Consider the following 19,234-nt stretch of genomic DNA (forward strand, 5'->3'; position numbering starts at 1 on the left):
ACAGTTCTGATTTTGATTTATGGGGATGATATTATAATAATTGGAAGTAATAATCTTGAAATTTAGAGGTTGAAATATGGCCTAAAGGGGAATTTTGACATGAAAGACCTAGGGAAGTTACACCATTTCCTTAGAGTTGAGGCTCAAAGAACCTAGGAAGGCATGATATTGGCACAAAAGAAGTACGGTAATTATTTCTGCAGGTTTCATATGATGAATTGTAAACCCGTCTTCAATCGAATTGTTTATTGTAAGAAGACACTTGGAAATGGAGAAAAAGTGAGAGATCCTCTAACCTATCGTTGCATGGTGAGAGCCTTGCAAGTTGCAATATCTTATCTTCATGACTTGATGTTACTTGTGTAAATCAGGTTTTCTAGTTAGGATTGAACCAATATCTTAGTCGGAATGGCCGAAGTTTGACACTGTTGATGTTGTGGGTTAAGGTCATCCTACCTATCGAAAAAAACAGGTTCTCTAGTTTCTACCGGACCCGAGGGAGGAGCACTTGCAGCCGTCCAAAGGGATATGTGATACATTAGAGGTTCTTTAGATCATTCAATGTTTTGTAGGGCTTAGCATATAAGAAAGTACAATGACCAGTCATCCCTCCAAGGGCCCCAACCCCAACTCTATGTCAATACCACATAGAGTTACGAGGTGGTATTGGTCCCATGCCGCTTTGACATCCCATGCATAAGATACGGTTAATTTGTTGTGTAGTCCAATGATGCTGCATACCGAATATCATTCTCTACATTAATGAAATGTGTAATGTAAAGTAATATGACTTACCAAAAAAAAAACATTTCCCATTTCTGTGCTTAGTCAGAGACTCATCATTTGTATGGTACTCAGTTTTGAAATTTGAAATTCCCGTGACTCTTCACATTGAAATGAAAAGCTGGCCCACCTTCGATTCAACTAGGATGGGCCAACAAAGTATGTTTACAAAGATAAAAATCTCAAATGTTTTTCTACCATTGCAATTGATTTTGGCACCACTATTTGCCCCATTTACATCCTAATGGCAATTTATCTATAAATGCAATAAATTAAAGGTTGAAAAACATGGACTTACAAAAAATTGGAAAAGTTCTAAAATGAAAAATACGACCTTAAAAAAAAACAATAAAAAAAACATGTTTTAAGACTTTTTACGGTATTGTCCAAAACAGGGTTTTTCAGAAAAATCCAAACATTTTAACATTTTCAAAAAAGGGCTTTCTAAAAAAAATTTATGGAAAAGAAAAAAAAAATGTGTTTCTTTGATTTGCAGGGGTTTCCTATTTGCAAGAGATTAGGGCATGCCATTTTTTTTTTGAGAAAAACAGCTTTATACACTGTATATTAGAACATTATTCCATTTTTTGTCGTTTAGACCATTTCTATGGAATTTCGGTTTAAATTTCGACGGAAGTAAATGACGTGAAACGATTTCCTTGAGATTCCATTAGGTGGGGATGGAAAGAAAAACATTTTGGTCGTTTCGTGTCGGTATCAGTGGAAATTTAAAAGAATGCTTACAAGAGCTTCTCATAGTATTTGATTTTCATTCTCTTCGTTGTGATAATCATAGTGCAATCAAGTTATCATAAAAACCCTTGTTCCATGCCATAGCCAAGGGATACAGAGATTAGCTATCACTTTGTTTAGGGAAGAGTGGAGAATGGTGTGATCTTTCGTATTGAGTCAAGATTAGATTGTTTGCATTTTGACAAAGGTTCTTACTATGGATCATCACATGCATTTGACTCAAGAAAGTTGGTCATGTTCAGAGGAACCCATCAACTTACGAGGGAGGTGTTAGAAATATTATTTTAACCCTTATTGAGTGAAGTTTAGTATTTTGGATTGGTGCTCCTCATATAGGAGACATTGTAATGCTTGTTAGTAACTAGTAAGTAAATGAAAATCGCATTCTTTTCATGTATATATGATTTCTCCTCTCCTCTCCCCCTTTCTCTTTCTTTTATATTATTAATGAAGTTCTCACGACTATCTTGGTTATTTGTGATCCTTCTTTACTTGAAATTGCACCACTATGTTGCTAAGGTACATGTTTGCTCACTTTCATGTGCTTTGATGAAGTAGTGATTATCCAATTACTTTTTTTTTTTGAAATGGTAATATGATATATTGATAAAAGAGAACTGAGATGGTCCTCAAGGATTGCAATAGATAAAGAAGAAATACACTCGGCTCGCCGAGGGAGGAAGTCAAACCACTCCAATTCCAATATGAACACCCCTGATCTAGTGACAGAATCAGCCTCATCATTAGGTGATCTCCTAACATGCCTAAAGACAATAGAAGACCCTGAAATCAAATCTGAGATCTCCTCAAAGTAGCTAAGAAACCTCCAAGGGGGAGCCACCGACCTCGAAAGCCACCTAATAACATTTGAAGAATCACCTTCCCAAGTCACCTTATCATACAGAGCGATATCCAAGTGCTTGATTCCTTGATATGCCGTTTTGAACTCTGCTTCAGTCGAATCACTTATGCCAATAGGACCTGAAAAGGCCCACAAAGTCGAGCCTTAAGAGTCTCTGCATAGACCTCCAACACCTGCCGGACCCGAATTTCCCAAACTAGATCCATCAAAATTGACTTTGATAAAATTTGCAGGAGGGGCTTCCCATTTTTGAATAATCTGAGATCTTCTTTCGACTTCAAAACAAGCTATGCACCACCCCTCCCAAAGGTCAAAAGCCGAAACAAATCTAAACAACGGCAGGCTTTTCGCCCACGATATAGCTAATGCTATAATTTTCAAATAGAGCCAATAAGAAGATCTAGCCACTCCCTCAAAGATACTAGAGTTACTTTCTTTCCAAGTAACCCACGACAATGCCAGAAGACACATCTTCCATAGTACCTTCCCTTTCTTTTTCCAAGGAATAAACTCCCAACTCTTCATTAACCCAAGAATCGATCTAGGAAACACCCAACAAACCAAACCTTGACAATAAAAGCCCCCAAATCTCTCTCACTACCCTCCAATGAATAAAAAGGTGGTCAATAGACTCCCCATCCTCCAAGCAAAGGGGACAATGATCCACTAGCCACATGCCCCTTTTTCTAAGGAACTCAATAGTTTGAATTCGACCACAACACACTGCCCAACTAAAAAAACTAACTGAAGGAGGACAGTGATACTTCCAAACCTTGGCTGAAAGGGAATCACCACTAGAAGGCACCAAGTGAAAATAGAAAGATTTTACCAAAAAAAACCCGGAAGGGTTCCAAATCCATATTCTTCTATCAACCCCACATCTTTTGATACAGCAATCTTCTAACAATTCTAACCATAGTTTACCAGGGTGGGAAACGAATTCGGGAAACGAAACGTGTCAACCCCACATCTTTTGATATAGCAACCTTCTAACAATTCTAACCATAGTTTACCAGGGTGGGAAACGAATTCGAGAAACGAAACATGAAACGAAAATGTGAAACGCTTGAAAAAAATATTAGGGGAAACGAGAAACGAGAAAACAATAGAAGATCATAGGAGAAACGTCTTAGGAAACACATTAGAAGAGTTTCACATTTCCGTTTCACGTTTCGTTTCCCGAATTCGTTTCCCACCTTGGTAAACTATGGTTACGAAGAGTTTCAGAAATGATAGAAAGAACACACATGAAACACAATGAGAACACGAAATATGTGGTTTTGTAGATTTAAATTTTGTTAATTGCAAATTTCTATTTGAATTTTTCGTACAATATATGCTACTGTTTTCTTTTTTAATATCTATTCCACAATTTTTGATGTGTTTATTCCAAAATGGTTTTCGTAAGTTCCACATATGTTTCCTACACGTTTCACATGCGTTTTCTACAAGTGTTGCATACGTTTATTGTGCGTTTCACACATGATTTACATAAGTTTCTCATATGTTCCTTTGCATTTCAGAAACATTTCTCCAAATTGTTATCATATTTTGGAAACTTTTCCGAAACGCGTTTCCCACGTTTTAGGGGAATCGAGTTTCCCACCCATGAGAAACGCGTTTTAGGGGAAACGGGTTTCCCACCCGCCCAAGAAGTTTCCGGCAACTATGATTCTAATTGAGAGATCGAATCCAATTCTCTATCGAAGAAATTCCTCCTAAAACAAGGCCTCCAAATCACCTTATGATTAACCCGGTCAAAACATTCACTCACAAGAGCATTTTTATTCGACGCCACCCTGAACAGGGTGGGGAAAAGCTCACCCAGAGGCTCAACCGAACACCAGGCATCCACCCAAAATCTAATGCGGTCCCCTGAGTAGACTTTAAACCGAATGCCTTCACCGAAAACACGATTCAGCCTTAAATGGCACGCCAAATTGTTAATCCTTTCTTATTGAATTTATCATATGACACCCATTTTCCATCCAAGAAACCATACTTACTCCCTATCACTTTCACCCACAAAGAAGATTGCTCCACCCCAAAACGCCAAAGCCACATACCTATGTTGAGAGGTGAGAAAGAAAGAAAGAGTGAGTTGGGGTATTCTCCCGCTCACTATTGTATTTATATTAAAGGAAGGTACAATTACCACTATGCCCTTAGGCTTACACAAACACACTAAACACTTCTAACACTCCCCCTCAAGCTGGAATATAAATATTGAGCATTCCAAGCTTGGAACAAATATCACTCATCTGGGCTTTGCTTAGGGGTTTGGTGAGGACATCGACAAGTTGGTCAATGGATCGAGTGAAAGTGGTGCATATCTCCCTCTGCTGGATCCGGTGGTGTATGAAGTGACAAGCCACTTCTATGTGCTTAGTACGCTCATGGAAGACAAGATTGGTAGCAATGTGAATAGCGGCTTTGTTATACAATATAAGTGACCAGGGGATGATGAGGGAAAACCAATCTCAGTCAGAAGAGATCATAGCCAGATAAGCTCACTACCAGTATGGGACATGGCTCGATACTTGGCCTCAGCACTAGACTTGGCGACAACATTCTGTTTCTTGCTCCGCCAGGAAGCCAAGTTACCTCCCACAAAGGTACAGTAACCAGTGGTGGAACGTCGATCGGCTGGAGGCAGCCCAGTCAACATCACTGTATCCTTCCACCCTCAGGTGGCCATGGCGCTTGAAAAGCAGCCCTCTCCCTGTGGCGCCTTTCAAATAGCGGCCAAATGGGATGTACAGGGAGCACTCATGAACTGGCTAACGACTCCCACAGCATAAGAAATATCATGCCTGGTCACTGTGAGGTATATGAACTTCCCTACAAGTCTTCTGTACCGACTAGGGTCATGCAACAAGTCACCTTCGTCTGGGTGGAGATTAGGATTGGGGTCCACAGGGATAGTGGCGGTTTTCATAATCAACGTTCCTGTCTCATCTAGAAGATCCGATACATATTTCCTCTGTGAGAGGGAGAGGCTAGTACCAGAGTAGGCTAGAAGATCCAATACATATTTCCTCTGTGAGAGGGAGAGGCTAGTACCAGAGTAGGCTACCTCAATCCTAGGAAAATATCTTAGGCGGCCCAAATCTTTTGTGGAGAACTCTTTCTGAAGAAAGGTCTTCAAGTGCTGTATACCAACGGTGTCACTCGTTGTGATAATGATGTCATCCACATACACTATCAGAAGACCACTCCCTGCACCTGTCTTATGACTGAAGACTGAATGGTCAACTGCACACTGTCTCATGCCATACCTCATTAGAGCCTCACTGAATCGCCCAAACCATGCTTGAGGGGACTGTTTGAGGCCGTATAATGATTTGGGCAATCTGCATACGGAGGACTCTCCCTGAGCAACATAACCTGGATGTTGCTCCATGTACACTTCCTCAGCTAAATCTCCATGGAGGAAGGCATTCTTGACATCAAGCTGGTACAAGGGCCAGCCATGGTTGACAGCAAGAGTAATAAAACACGCACTGAGGGAATCTTGCCAACATGAGAGAATGTCTCGTGGTAGTCAATCCCATATGTCTGTGTGTACCCTTTCGCAACTAAGCGCGCCTTAAGACGGTCAACAGTCCCATCTGGAAAATACTTGATGGCATAAACCCATCGACAGCCAACAGGGTGAGCACCAGGAGGAGGAGAGACAATGTCCCAAGTGTGGTTCGCTTGAAGAGCAGCCATCTTGCATTCCATAGCAGCACGCCACCCCGGGTGAGCAAGGGCTTCCTGCACAGACTTAGGCAAGGAAACAAAGACAACGAGGAGACAAAAGTACGAAATGAAGGAGTAAGATGATCATAAGAAACATAAGAAGAAATGGGATGAGCAGTAGTACGTGAATGAGTGCGTGAAGCAACAAGAGCATCAACTGCTAAATCAGAAGGAGAAGAAGAAGGTACCTGAGAGGTAGAGGTCGGCATCTCCGGCTGAAGGGACGTCGCCGCGGGAGGAGGAGGCTCTGCTCGCTGACGTCGCAGATAAACTTTCGTTGTAGCCGGCAGAGGAGGAACCTCCGAAATAGGAGGAGGAGAGGACGAGACAGGAGAGGAAACAGAAGCATCTAAGGAGGGGGATTAGAGACCGGGTCAGGAAGACCCGGGAAAGGAAGAGGGAGGCATAAAGGTGAGGAAGGAGGACCGGGTACAGGAGTAAAAGAGAAGAAAGGGATAAACTAAAAAAAGGTAACATTAGCAGAGATAAAGAGGCGACGATTGTGCGGGCTGTAACACTTGTAGCCTCTTTGGGTACGAGAGTAGCCCAGAAAGCAACAACGTTCAGCCCGGAGGTCTAACTTATCCAAACCCGGGGTAAGGTTGTGAACAAAGGAGACACAACCAAAGACTCGTGGGGTAAGAGGAAAGGGGTCGCTATGAGGGTGGTGAATAGAGAAAAGGGAATAACCCGCCAAAACAGAAGAGGGAAGCCGGTTTTCTAAAAAGGAAGCCGTAAGGATGGCGTCACTCCAATATAATTTGGGGACATGCATCTGAAAGAGCATGGTGCGACCCATATCAAGCAGGTAGCGTAACTTCCTTTTAGCTACATTGTTTTGCTGGGTGGTGTAAGTGCACGAGGTCTGGTGGATAATGCCATGAGAGGCAAAGAAATCTTGAAAGGTATGTGAGAGGTATTCCCGAGCATTATCTGTGCGTAAACATTTAAGAGGACAAGAATATTGAGTAACAATCTCAGCATAAAATGTGCGAAAGGCAGAAAACACTTCAGATCTATCTTTTAACACATACAACCATGTCATCCTGGAATAATCATCCACAAAAATAACAAAGTATCTATAACCAGCAAGAGAGGTGGTCATCGAGGGACCCCATACATCATAATGGGCTAACTCAAAAAGATTAGAAGTACGACTAACAACCCTAGGTGGAAACGCCACATGATGATGTTTCCCGAGTTCACATGACTCGCACTGAAAGGGCTGAAGCGGGGAAGATATAACCGAGGTCTGCTGGAGTCGCTGTAGAGAAGGATGACCAAGGCGGCAATGCCACTGATAGGCGTCCACCGAACTGTGCAAAATGGTAGGCTGGTGCGTACACTGAAGACGATAGAGTCCATCCACCTCACATCCCGAGCCAATTGTCCTCCCAGTCGAGAGATCCTGAAACAGACAGTAAGAAGGGAAAAATGAGAAAAAGCAATTAAGACCTTTAGTAATCTGAATAACAGACAATAGGTTAAAGGGGGACTTTGGAACGTAGAGAACAGAGGATAATGTAAAGCCCTTGTGGGGGGTAAGAGACCCAATACCAGAAATGGGAGCCTTAGTCCCATCAGCAAGAGTAACAGATTGAGAAAGAGTGGGAAAAGAACGAAAAGAAGAGAGAGAGAGGATGAATTACCAGTGAGGTGATTGGAGGCCCCATAATCAATAATCTAGGGACTCGACCTAGAAAGAAGAGTAGTGGGTGAGCTACCTGAGTGTGCATAACCAGCAGTGGGTGGACGGCTGCTAAGGCGAAGGCACTGGAGCTCCTTCTAGTCTGTCATGGATATGGTCATAGTCTTAGGCTGTGCGGGTGCTGGGACACTGCCAAGAATGGAGGGAGAAGCATACGCATCAACAGAATCAGCAGTGGTCAGATGGGTCTACTGGGGGAGGGCGAAGCTCGGGATAAAGGGTGTAGTAGATGTCAACATGATGGTCCTCCCTACGACAATGAGTGCAGTAAGAGCGACCCCGTCCACCAGAACCTCAACCATGAACAAAATCACGACCGCCGCTACCACAACCGCCACGGCCAACCTGGCCACCACCACGTCCAGAGCTGGAACTGCTGTCATAGGCAGCTAGGGGAGAGCTCTCTGAAGGAAGGGTAGTAGAAGAACCACCTGGGGCACACTGCTGGGCCCGTGAATAGATCTCAGCAAGAGACGGAAGAGAGCCGGAGCCAGGTAATTGCTGGCGAAATGGCGAGAAGTCGGGCCCCAAGGAGTGAAGATAGTGAATAGCCCTGAGCTGGTCTCGCTGATGCTTAAGGACCGTAATATCCGAGGTGAGAGGCATGAAAGCATCCAACTGCTGACAGAGGGAAGTAAAGCGGTTGTAGTGGGTGGAGAGAGTTGTCCCCACGCTCAAGACGAATCCACTCAGAATAAGTGGAAAAGATCCGGGTGAGGTTATCCATCCCAGAGTAAATGAGAGCGGTATGATCCCAGATGGCCTTGTCCGAGGGCAAGCTCATCAGTGGCCGTGAAATATAAGGTACCATACTCTGTCAGAGGAGGGAGCGGACCAGAGCATCATCCTGGCGCCAACTCTCATAAGTCGGATCTGAAGAGAGAGGAGGGTCGTGCTCAATAAGGGACATCCGACCCTTGGCCAGAAGGAAGGTCTTAACAGAGGTGCGCCAACTGAGGTAATTAGAGCCATTTAATTCTCAGAGGTCATCGGAGGCAGAGACTGTTCTAATGATGGAGAATAAGAGGGAGGGGTGTAGCTAGAAGAAGGCGCCGAGGGACTAGGGGAGGTACTAACAGTAGGAGAGGAGCTGGGAGGAAGATCCGTACTCGCAGGAGGCTCCATGAAAGAGGGGCTCGAAAGAGAAACACGGCCAAGGCGTCAAGTAAAAGGAGAATGAGATAGATTACACGGTGATATAGGCGTAGAGACCGCGGCCTTGATAGATAGACATAGGAGAGAAAGATCGAGTATCACACAGAAACATAGTGGGAGAGGTGCTCAGAATAAATGTCAGAGCCGCGGAGAGTAAGAAATACGATACCACAAGGAATTTAGGCCATGGGAATGAAGAAGAAAAAGAAGAAGGAAAGGGTTTGTGGAGAAAAGTGAAGGAGAAGGAAGAAAAACAAAAGATTTAAAGAGAAAGAGATAGAGGAGAGGATAAACAAAGGAGCAAGCAAGCCAAAGTGAAGAAAATACAAGGAGAGCGAAGGAGAGTCGTGGGAAGGAGGGTTGGAGGCATGAGAAAGAGGGGGGGGGGGGGGGTGAAGGAAGAGGGCTACCGGGGGGCGGGAGTTGCAGGTGGGAGGGGCGGGGGTTGTGGAAGAGGCGGGGAGTGAGGGGAGGGGCAGGAGTTGCAGAGAGGAGGGGGGCGGGAGTGGGGAAAGGGGAGGAGAGTGGCGGGAGGGGGGCGGGGGTTGGGGAAGGTGAGGGAGGGGCAGGAGATGAGCAGGAGGGGGGGGTGCGTACGGGAAAGGAAGGGGCGGGAGTTGAGAAAGGGGAAAGGGAGGGGCGGGAGTGGGGGGAGGTGAGGAGGAGGAGAAGAAGAAGAAAAAAAAATGAGAGAGAAAAAAAAAAGAAAAAAAAACAGCAAACCAGATTGGAGGTTTTGGGGTTTTCTTTGACAAGAGAAGAAGAGGTGAGGGGTTGGGGAAGGTGACGGAGGGGCGGGAGATGAGCAGGAGAGGGGCGAGGGAGGTGGGTAAGGGAAAGGGAGGGGCCAGAGTTGAGAAAGGGGAGAGGGAGGGGCGGGAGTGGGGGGAGGTGAGGAGGAGGAGGAGGAGAAGAAGAAGAAGAAGAAGAAGAAGAAAAAGAGAGGAGAGAAAAAAAAAAGAAAAAAAAAGAGCAAACAAGATTGGAGGTTTTGGGGTTTTCTTTGACAAGAGAAGAAGAAGAAGAGGAGAAATCAAGGGTGGTCCCTAGGCATCCATGCCCTAGGGCTCTGATGCCATGTTGAGAGGTGATAAAGAAAGAAAGAGTGAGTTGGGGTATTCTCCCCCCTCACTATTGTATTTATATATTAAAGGAAGGTACAATTACCACAATGCCCTTCGGCTTACACAAACACACAAAACACTTCTAACAACCCAGAATAGCACGGTTAAACTCCTTAACTCTTCTAATACCCAAGCCTCATTTCTTTATCGGAATACAAACCTTTTCCCACTTCACCAAAGAAATACCATTCTTATTATCTGAACCTCCCCAAAGGAACCTACGCTGAATCTGTTCAATTCTCAAGACCACACTAACAAGGCAATGAAACAAGGATAGAAAGTATCCCCCCTTTAGAGACAAGGTTCGTTTTCCAAGTTTCCAATCTTCTCTCTATTCTTTCAACTATAGGGACCCAAAAAGATTTACGCGGTCTTCCCACCCCCAATGGAAGTCCTAAATAAGAATGCGGCAAGGATTCCAATTTGCGTCCCAGAATTCTTGCAAAGCCATTAGCTTCAAAGAAGGACAAATTTAATGCATACATTCTTGATTTCTGAAAATTGGAATGTTGACTCGTGATCATCTCATAGCATCTAAGAGTTGCCTTTAGATTCAAAATCTTATCAATATCAGGAGAACAAAAGAGAAGAGTGTCATCTGCAAATTGAAGAAGCGATACTTCCACTCTCTCTCTCCCAATGATGAAACCTTCAAACAACCCCCTATTACATCCTTTATGCATCAACCTGCTAAGGGTCTCTGCAATAATAACAAACAGGAAAGGAGAAAGAGGATCTCCCCTTGTCTTAAAACCCTCGAAGACTTAAGAAAACCTTTTGGAGATCCATTAATAAGAATGGAAAACCAAGCTGAAGAAATGCATTTCCTAATCCACCCTCTCATCGGTTACCAAGACCCATCCTGCCAAGCAAGTAGTCCAGTAGTCCAGACAATCCCAATCCACTCTGTCATAGGCTTTTTCCATATCAAGTTTGCATGACACACTCCCATCACCATTTTTCAATTAGGAATCAATAACTTTGTTCGCAATAAGAGACCAATCCAAAATTTGTCTCTTGCTGATGAAGGCACTTTGGCTATCAGAAATTATTGAGGGAAGAACCACTTTGAGCTGCTCCGCCAACACTTTTGCTAACACTTTATATAAGCACCCCACTAGACTATTTGGTCAGAAATTAGACACCCTTGAAGCTCCCTTTACCTTCGGAATTAAAGTTATGAAGGTAGCCCCAGTGCCCCAATCAAGAGACATACCATCATGATACTGCTCCGTTTGGATGCCAGAATTATTTTGGTTCTTGGGACTTTTGTGGAACAAAAAACTTCCTGGGGGATTGGTGGGAAAAAAAACTCCCTGGAAGTATCCCAGTAAAATAAAAATCTCATGTTTGGTTGACAGGACTATGGTGGGAAAAAAAAAATCGCTTGAACTGTTGGGAATAAAAATGTTCTTCTTTTGGTTATTTTGGTTCCTCGAATTTCGTGTGGGATTATTTTGGTTCCTGGGATTTTTTTTTCCAGCTTTGGGTTTCGTGCGGGGTTACTTTGGTTTGTGGGATTCTTTTTTGCCCACTATATAACTAGCAACCAAACGTGGGTTTCCTGCGGAAATTCCACAAAAGTCCCAAGAACAAAAAAAATTCTGGCATCCAAATGGAGCATAAAGAATCTTAAAATATCATCTTTTACAAAAGACCAGCAAGCTTGAAAGAAGGCTAAACAAAACCCATCTCGCCCAGGAGCCTTATCTTTTGCTAAAGAAAATAATCCTTTCTCAATTTCCTCCTCAAACTGTCTTTCCAACTTAGAGTTTTCCTCCAAACTCAAGCTATTAAAATCCACATCTTCCGCAATAGGACGGGAAAAACCTTCTGATGAGTATAAAGATGAATAAAAGTCGACTGTGGCAAGAGATATTTCTTCCTTGCTAGACACCACAAGGCCATTCACATTAAGAGATTCAATTCTGTTCCTCCTCCTATGATCGCTAGCCATCGCATAGAAATATGCGGTGTTTTTGTCTCCTTCCTCCAACCATTTCACTCTAGATTTTTGGCGCCATGTAATCTCTTCATGAAGAAGCAAACCTTTATGTTCTTGTTTAACTTTTCCGAGTTCCTCCCAATCCTCCTCGGATCCCAAACCACACTCCTCCAATGCAACCAACTCCAAAAGCCGATTTTCCAACCAAAGCTTCCTCCCAAAAGACTGCAACTTCTGGATCGTAACCCATTCTTTCAATCTTTTCTTAATGAACCTTAATTTGAGACCAATCACCACATCAGATGGACCCACCGCTTGACGAGAAACCCACCAATTTCCTAACCTATCCTTCATACTTGGATAGTTAGGCCAGGCAATTTCAAATCTGAAAGGAGGTGGACCCCATGACTCTAACCTCGGATCAAGAAGAAGAGGGCAATGATCTGATACCGAATGCGCTAGGACTTTCTGAGACACTTCAGAAACCAAATCCAGCCAACCTGAGCAAATAAGAAATCGATCAAGCCGGCTTCAACTTTGATCTCTAGACCAAGTAAAGAAGCCACCAGATAAGGGGAGATCAACTAATTCAAATTTAGCTATGAAATCAGCAAAAGCCCTCATATAAAGACTTGGTCTCTAACATCCCAATCTCTCTCCGACTTCCTTAACTTCATTGTGGTCTCTCCCGATACACCAAGGTAAAGAACAAGAGGCCCTAACCTTACCCAGCTCCTCCCAGAAGAACCCCTTCTCCGCTCTAAGAACCGGAAATGCCAGAAAAAGCCACATTGAATTGTCTTCCACCTTACTTAGAGCCACAGAAAGAGAAAATCTACCCCTCCATTCATCCTGCTTACTCCAAATATTCCCATTCCAAGCTACTAAAATGCCTCCTGAGGCACCCACTGAACCAACAAACAAAAAATCCCAATCCGCTTGGACCCCCAAACTTCTGATATCATTTCTATTTATGGATTCCATCTTCGTTTTTTGAAGGCAAATAAGGTCAGGCTTTAAATTCTTCACAAAATCCTTAACTTGAATTCTTTTATTCTGGTGTCTCACACATTTGACATTCCAAGAAATTATCTTCATTATTAAACAACATTTGCAGTAGTCCTCCACTTTCTATCATTAGGTTGCCTCCCACTTTGCTCCGATGAGGGGCCAAAAACATGCACTCCACCATCATAATTAATTTCCGACTTCAGCCTCTGCAACTCCCTAGCTTTCTTTTTTGAAGACTCCTCTGACCCTTTCTTCAAATGCCCCTGACCCTCCGAGTCCCTCATCCCAGCAAGTTTAATATTAGATAAGTATTTATTCTCTTGCCCTACATACACCAGTCCCAATTTCTTACTAACTCCCAAAGTGTGATTCGCAAAGAAATCAATGGCACTCTGCTGAGAACCCTCCCAATGACCACTTCCAACAGAAAAAACTGATGCTTCAGAAAAAGGATTCTGCAAATCAGCAATTGAAGCAAAAGATATAAAAGCTTCTTCACAAAGAGAAGCAACAGGAGCATGGGGTTCAATCTTCAGAATAGATTTTTGCTTTTTGAAGTAACTACGATTGAATCTCTTCCGGGGACGGAAGGCTTCCGCACCCTTCTCCGCAACACTTGAATCGACCTTTATACGACGCAACCTCGAGAAACAACTAATCAGGATCCTTAGTGAACTCAAATTCCCTAGGAAAATCTTCACGAGGTTGGCAAAAGAGCAATCCAATTTAGGCCCCCCATCAACTAAATTCAACCAGAAAGAGTCGCATACACCTAACGAAATCCCACACGAATTGGATTGATAAGAAATGCGAAGATACCTCTGATTAATTTGCAGACTTCCACGGCCACACGGGTCGATCATCACAACTCCTTCCCTTGAAACACACTTTTTTTCAACTCCCAAATCCTTCTCTTATGGATCATCCAATTCCTCCTCTGAGCCAAAGACTAACCGGGAAGCATCTCCAGACAGAAAAAACCTAGAAGAATAGCTCTCCAATCTGTAGCCTCTGGCCAGGGGAGCCTTCACACCACACAAACTTCGCCACCTGTAAATCACTAGAGAAACATCATTTTGAATTTCGAAAATACCGCCTTATGGAGGAACTCTATCCTGCGCCACATGCAGCGTAGGATAACAGAAGCTGCTATTGTGAGCTGCCTCCACCGTCTCTCCCATAACTGAACCAAGAAGCTCGTCTTCCTCCACCACACCCTCCGAAATCAAATCTAGAGTCAAGTCCAAATCTCTTGGAGCGAGATCTTCAGACGAGAACTCGCTTCCTAAGTCCTCCTCCCTCCCAGAATTAGAAGATCCACTCACAAAGCACAGATTAGACCTTTCCTCATCCATTTTCACAATAACCCATCTAATTGCACTATCCAATGAAACTTGAAAAGATAATTCATTTCCAACTTCACCCACTGCAGAAATCAGAACGCTGGCACGAGAATACCCTTAGCCAGCTTGACAAGAAGAGTCGAGCTCCACCACTTTTCCAATCTTCTCCCAAATCCGTCTAAAATTGTCCTCACACCATGCCTCAGGGGGCACTCCCGCTACGCTCCACCACTGAAAACTCCCCGCAGGAAATTTAGAATCCCACAAAAGAAGCTCAGTAAAAGGAGAATTAATGGCTGATTTCCAAGATGCAATAAGATGAATTCTATTAATACCCGTAGGAGGAATGATTAGAACCTCCAACTTAGAAATTTTGAAGACCACCACTTTGCAAAAAACACTTTTTCGATAGAGCCATCTCTCTAAAGCCCACAGGTCTCCCGACCATCCTGCCTTAATGCTTCCCCAAATGCCCAAGTCAGCATTGCTAATGGATTTGAGGGGCACCAACTCTAAATTAAAGGCAGCTCCTTCCAAAGTTAGAGGATAAACCACACCATCTTTCGACTTAGAAGGATTTAAAATCGAATTGTTTGAAGTCTTTTGGTTCCATCTGGGCTGAGAAGGGAAGTTGAAGTCCAGGTTCGACCAGATCTTACCACAACTCCAACACGCCACTCGTTTCTGAAAGTTTTTGAAACCGCACCGGCGGCACCTCTAATCCCCATAGGAACCCCTTCTACGCTTCTGAGAGACACGATCGACTCTGGACGCCTTGTTGCTCTTAATGGTAAGCCAACGATTCCCTTGAGTAGTATCCTCTCCACTGGAATTACCACCAGGAAGATCACAACCACCACTGTATGCTCCATTAGAACCGCCCAGCGGGACCTGATGGTGCCAGAATCTGGGTAGGCGATCGTACGGTGGGTAGAGATCCTCTGTCCAATGTCTGCAATCACAAAACAAAGGGGTCAGGGGTTCGGGGTAGGTCCCGGACGACCACTTTGACACCCAAGTCAGATTCTAGCTCAATCGTAGGAATGGACAGCAAGAAGTAGTGAAGATGATGGTTAGGTTACTAGAATCAGAAGCATGGGCTTGGTTTTTTTCTAGGGTTGGATGATGTTAACTAACCAACTTCTCCAATAGCTTAAGCTGTTGGAGAAAGGCGTTATTTATCTTTTATACTTTAACACTCCCTCGCACGTGTGGCCCACTCGGCAAACACGTGGCACATGTGGTCGCACTTTGGGCCGACCATCACATGTGGATTTTTGCTATCTGGGAGGTTTGAACTCGAGACCTTTGGCTCTGATACCATGTTAACTTACCAACTTCTCCAAAAGCTTAAAGCTTTTGGAGAAAGGCATTATTTATCTTTTATACTATAACAGATGGAGTTGAGGGTAAGGCCCGAGAGGAGGGGGAAGCGGGCGTCCAGTAGCGTCCAACACCTTTTTCCTCCCTCTTCTTTGGGGAGATGGCCTTAATGAGCGATTAGAGCCCCCTCTTAATGGCAAATCTTTATGGCCTTGAATGGTGTCTTTCCTTTTCCTTGGCCGGATCTCCTGCCTATTCATGAGGCTTTGTTTTGTATTTATCCCTTTTATTTGCATGCGATCCCCTGCATGGTGTGCCACGTGGACTTCTTTAATCATTTTGGAGGAAAGGCATTCTCTTCTTAGATTGGGCCGCGTCCTGTGTGCCGGAGATAAGTGGCATGCATGGCTCGCTAATGGCCTGTTAATTTGGCGTGTAATTTTCTCCATAATCGTGGTGATGGGTAATCATGACTGATTTTTTAATGATAAGAGGGCGACACGTGGTGAAATCTCACGGTTATGCCGTGTTTAACACTCCTTGCGATATCGGGCGATCATGGTTCGTATACTGGCGATACGTGGGTCACACGTGGCGAGATCCTATGGCCACGCCGTATTTAATACCTATCAGGACCAAATTAGCACCAGACGCTACACCTGAAACACCCCGCGATTCGCTACCAGATTCAAGAGTCTCGCTTAAGAATCTACCAGCCAAGCCACCACTGCGACCTAAAGGAACAAGATTAGCTCCGCTAGCCACCGCCATTGTAATCTGAATTCGTTTTTGCGAGCGAGCTAGCTATTAATTTGCTAATTTTGTGATAAAATGAACAAACCACAGAAATCATCTGCCTCGAGATTGTATTCGAGGGTAGGAGAGGAGGTAGAAGGAAGATTTCTGTCGTGAGACATTTTCTAGGGTTTCTTTCTTCACGGAATTTTCTCTCATGCGCGCAAAACCAAGGAGTGAGTTTCTATTGTTTTCATCTTTCCCTTTTTCTCTAACCTCCTGTCTTTGATTATCCAATTAGTTAGTCAATAATGTTTTAATTTAAACTGTGAATCAATTCTTTTCAATATTATAAATAGGATACATCTAGCTTTGTGTTTCTTGTCTTGCGTATGCTCTCTCTCTCGGTTTAAGAGCTGATCAAGTTACTTTCCACTTAAAATATGTGAAATATTTATTTACTTCTAATCAAACAACTTTCTCTTGCAGATGGAGGGCTTTGTTTTACCACCATTCGAGTCAACTTCTATCTTTAAGGATAAGGATACTATCAGGTCAATTCCCCATCCATTGGATTCTCGTACGACATTCTTGTTCAGTGCAATATCTTTATTGCTGTTTGTATGTGTAGATATATTTTCATTTATTTGTGCTTTTGAATCTTGGGATTGGTATTGTAAATTTGTAACATTGCCTTTTACTTACCATTCAAGGATTGATCTCCTTATTCTCTTCTCTCCCATCTAGGATTTTGAGGAAATCTAATATTCTAAAATCCGCGTATCCAAACGGCCCCTTAGTGAAACCTTAAGTGCTTTACTAGTTTCTATCAGTTGATTAACATGGTGTAGTTAGAGAGAGAGAGAGAGAGAGAGAGAGAGAGAGAGAGAGAGAGAGAGAGAGAGATAGAGTGGGAGAGAGAGTTAACGAGAGAGAGAGAGAACAAAATTCGTTCTCTCTCACCCATACGATAGTATATATTCACTTAATGGGGATACATTGACAAGTATATCCTTATTGCATTCAGTATTGACAAGAATACCCTTATTCCTTCTAACACTCCCCCTCAAGCTGGAATGTATATATCGTACATTCCAAGCTTGTTACAAGAATCCTTCAATTTTGCATACCTAATGGTTTTGTGAACATGTCTGCAAGTTGTTCTGTAGATCGAGTGAACACCGTACTGATTTCACCACTCTGAATCCGATGAATGAAGTGACAGTCTACCTCAATATGTGTTGCAATATGAATGGCTGCCTTATTATCACATTACAATCGTGCTGGAGACGTCGAAGAGAATCCAATCTCTGATAAGGAGCGAAGCCAGATCAGCTCTCCACTTGTATAAGACATAGCCCTATACTCAGCTTCTGCATTTGACTTTGAAACAACATCTTGCTTTTTACTTCTCCAGGACACCAAATTACCTCCTACAAATGTGCAGTATCCAATGGTTGATCTTCTGTCCGCAGGAGATCCTGCCCAGTCTGTATCACTGAATCCTTCCACCTTTTCATGCCCATGTCTTCTAAAGCACAAGCCTTTGCCTGGAGTTTCTTTCAAGTATTTGATTATCTGAATGACCGCCGCCCAGTGGGAGGTACGAGGAGAACTCATGAAGCGACTGACCATACCCACTGCAAATGATATTTCCGAACGAGTGACAGTCAGATAGATTAACTTGCCAACCAGTCTTCGATATCTACCTGGATCAGTCAGTAGCTCATCCTGGTTAGGAAGAAGTTTAATACTTGGATCCATAGGGGTAATTGCAGGTCTCGCCCCCATTGATCCAGTCTCTTCTAGAATGTCCAACACATACTTCCTTTGAGACAAAGAAAGACCATGACGTGAGCGTGCTACCTCAATACCCAGGAAGTATCTGAGCTGGCCCAAATCTTTTGTAGAGAATTCCCTCTGAAGAAATGATTTCAACTTCTGTATACCAGATCTATCATCCCCTGTAATCACAATGTGATCAACATATACAATCAGAAGGATATATCCAGCTTCTGATCTATGACTAAACACAGAATGATCAACGACGCACTACTTCAATCCAAACTGCAAAACAGCAGTACTAAACCTCCCAAACCACGCTCTCGGTGATTGCTTCAGACCATAAATTGCCTTCTGAAGCCGGCACACTGAAGAGCACATCTCCCCCTGAGCAACATACCCAGGAGGTTGCTCCATATAAACTTCCTCAGAAAGATCGCCGTGAAGGAAGGCGTTTTTTACATCCAACTGATATAGAGGCCAACCACGATTAACAACAAGAGAAATGAGAATCCGTACTGAAGGAATTTTAGCAACAGGGGAAAATGTCTCCTGATAGTCAATACCAAACGTCTGAGTATACCCTTTAGCAACAAGGCGAACTTTGAGGCGTTCTACAGACCCATCTGGATGATACTTAATTGCAAATACCCAACAACACCCAACATGTCGGGCTCCAGAAGGAAGAAGAACGTTTTATTGGAATGTAGCGCATCATCTCTGCATCCATAGCAGCTCGCCACCCAGGATGATTCAGTGCATCTGAAACTGACTTCGGCAAAGTAATCGAAGACATGGCAGAAACAAAGGAACGAAATGATGGTGAAAGATTCTTGTAGGAAACAAAATTTGAAATGGGATGTGCAACAGTACGAGACCTAGTGCGTGCAGCAATGGGTGAATCAAAGAAAGGAGAGTTATTACCTAAAGAAGGAGAAGGACAATCCAACTGAGGAGGTGGATCAG

The 19,234-nt window shown here is 43.5% G+C and overlaps 1 protein-coding gene across 2 annotated transcripts in view; it reads left to right on the plus strand.

The window, feature by feature from the left end:
• The window catches only part of LOC143889986 (sphere organelles protein-like protein), a 95,695-nt gene that overhangs the window by 9,074 nt on the left and 67,387 nt on the right, over positions 1 to 19,234 (plus strand). For both annotated transcript variants that reach the window (XM_077394431.1, XM_077394430.1), the window contains exon 2: positions 16,976 to 17,040. In XM_077394431.1, coding sequence (XP_077250546.1) covers positions 16,976 to 17,040 — 65 coding nt within the window. The remainder of the gene's footprint in view (positions 1 to 16,975; positions 17,041 to 19,234) is intronic.

This window comes from Tasmannia lanceolata, unplaced genomic scaffold (assembly GCF_043159265.1).
Source record: "Tasmannia lanceolata isolate RefF3 unplaced genomic scaffold, GAP_Taslan_0.1 ptg000013l, whole genome shotgun sequence".
Lineage (NCBI taxonomy): Eukaryota > Viridiplantae > Streptophyta > Magnoliopsida > Canellales > Winteraceae > Tasmannia > Tasmannia lanceolata.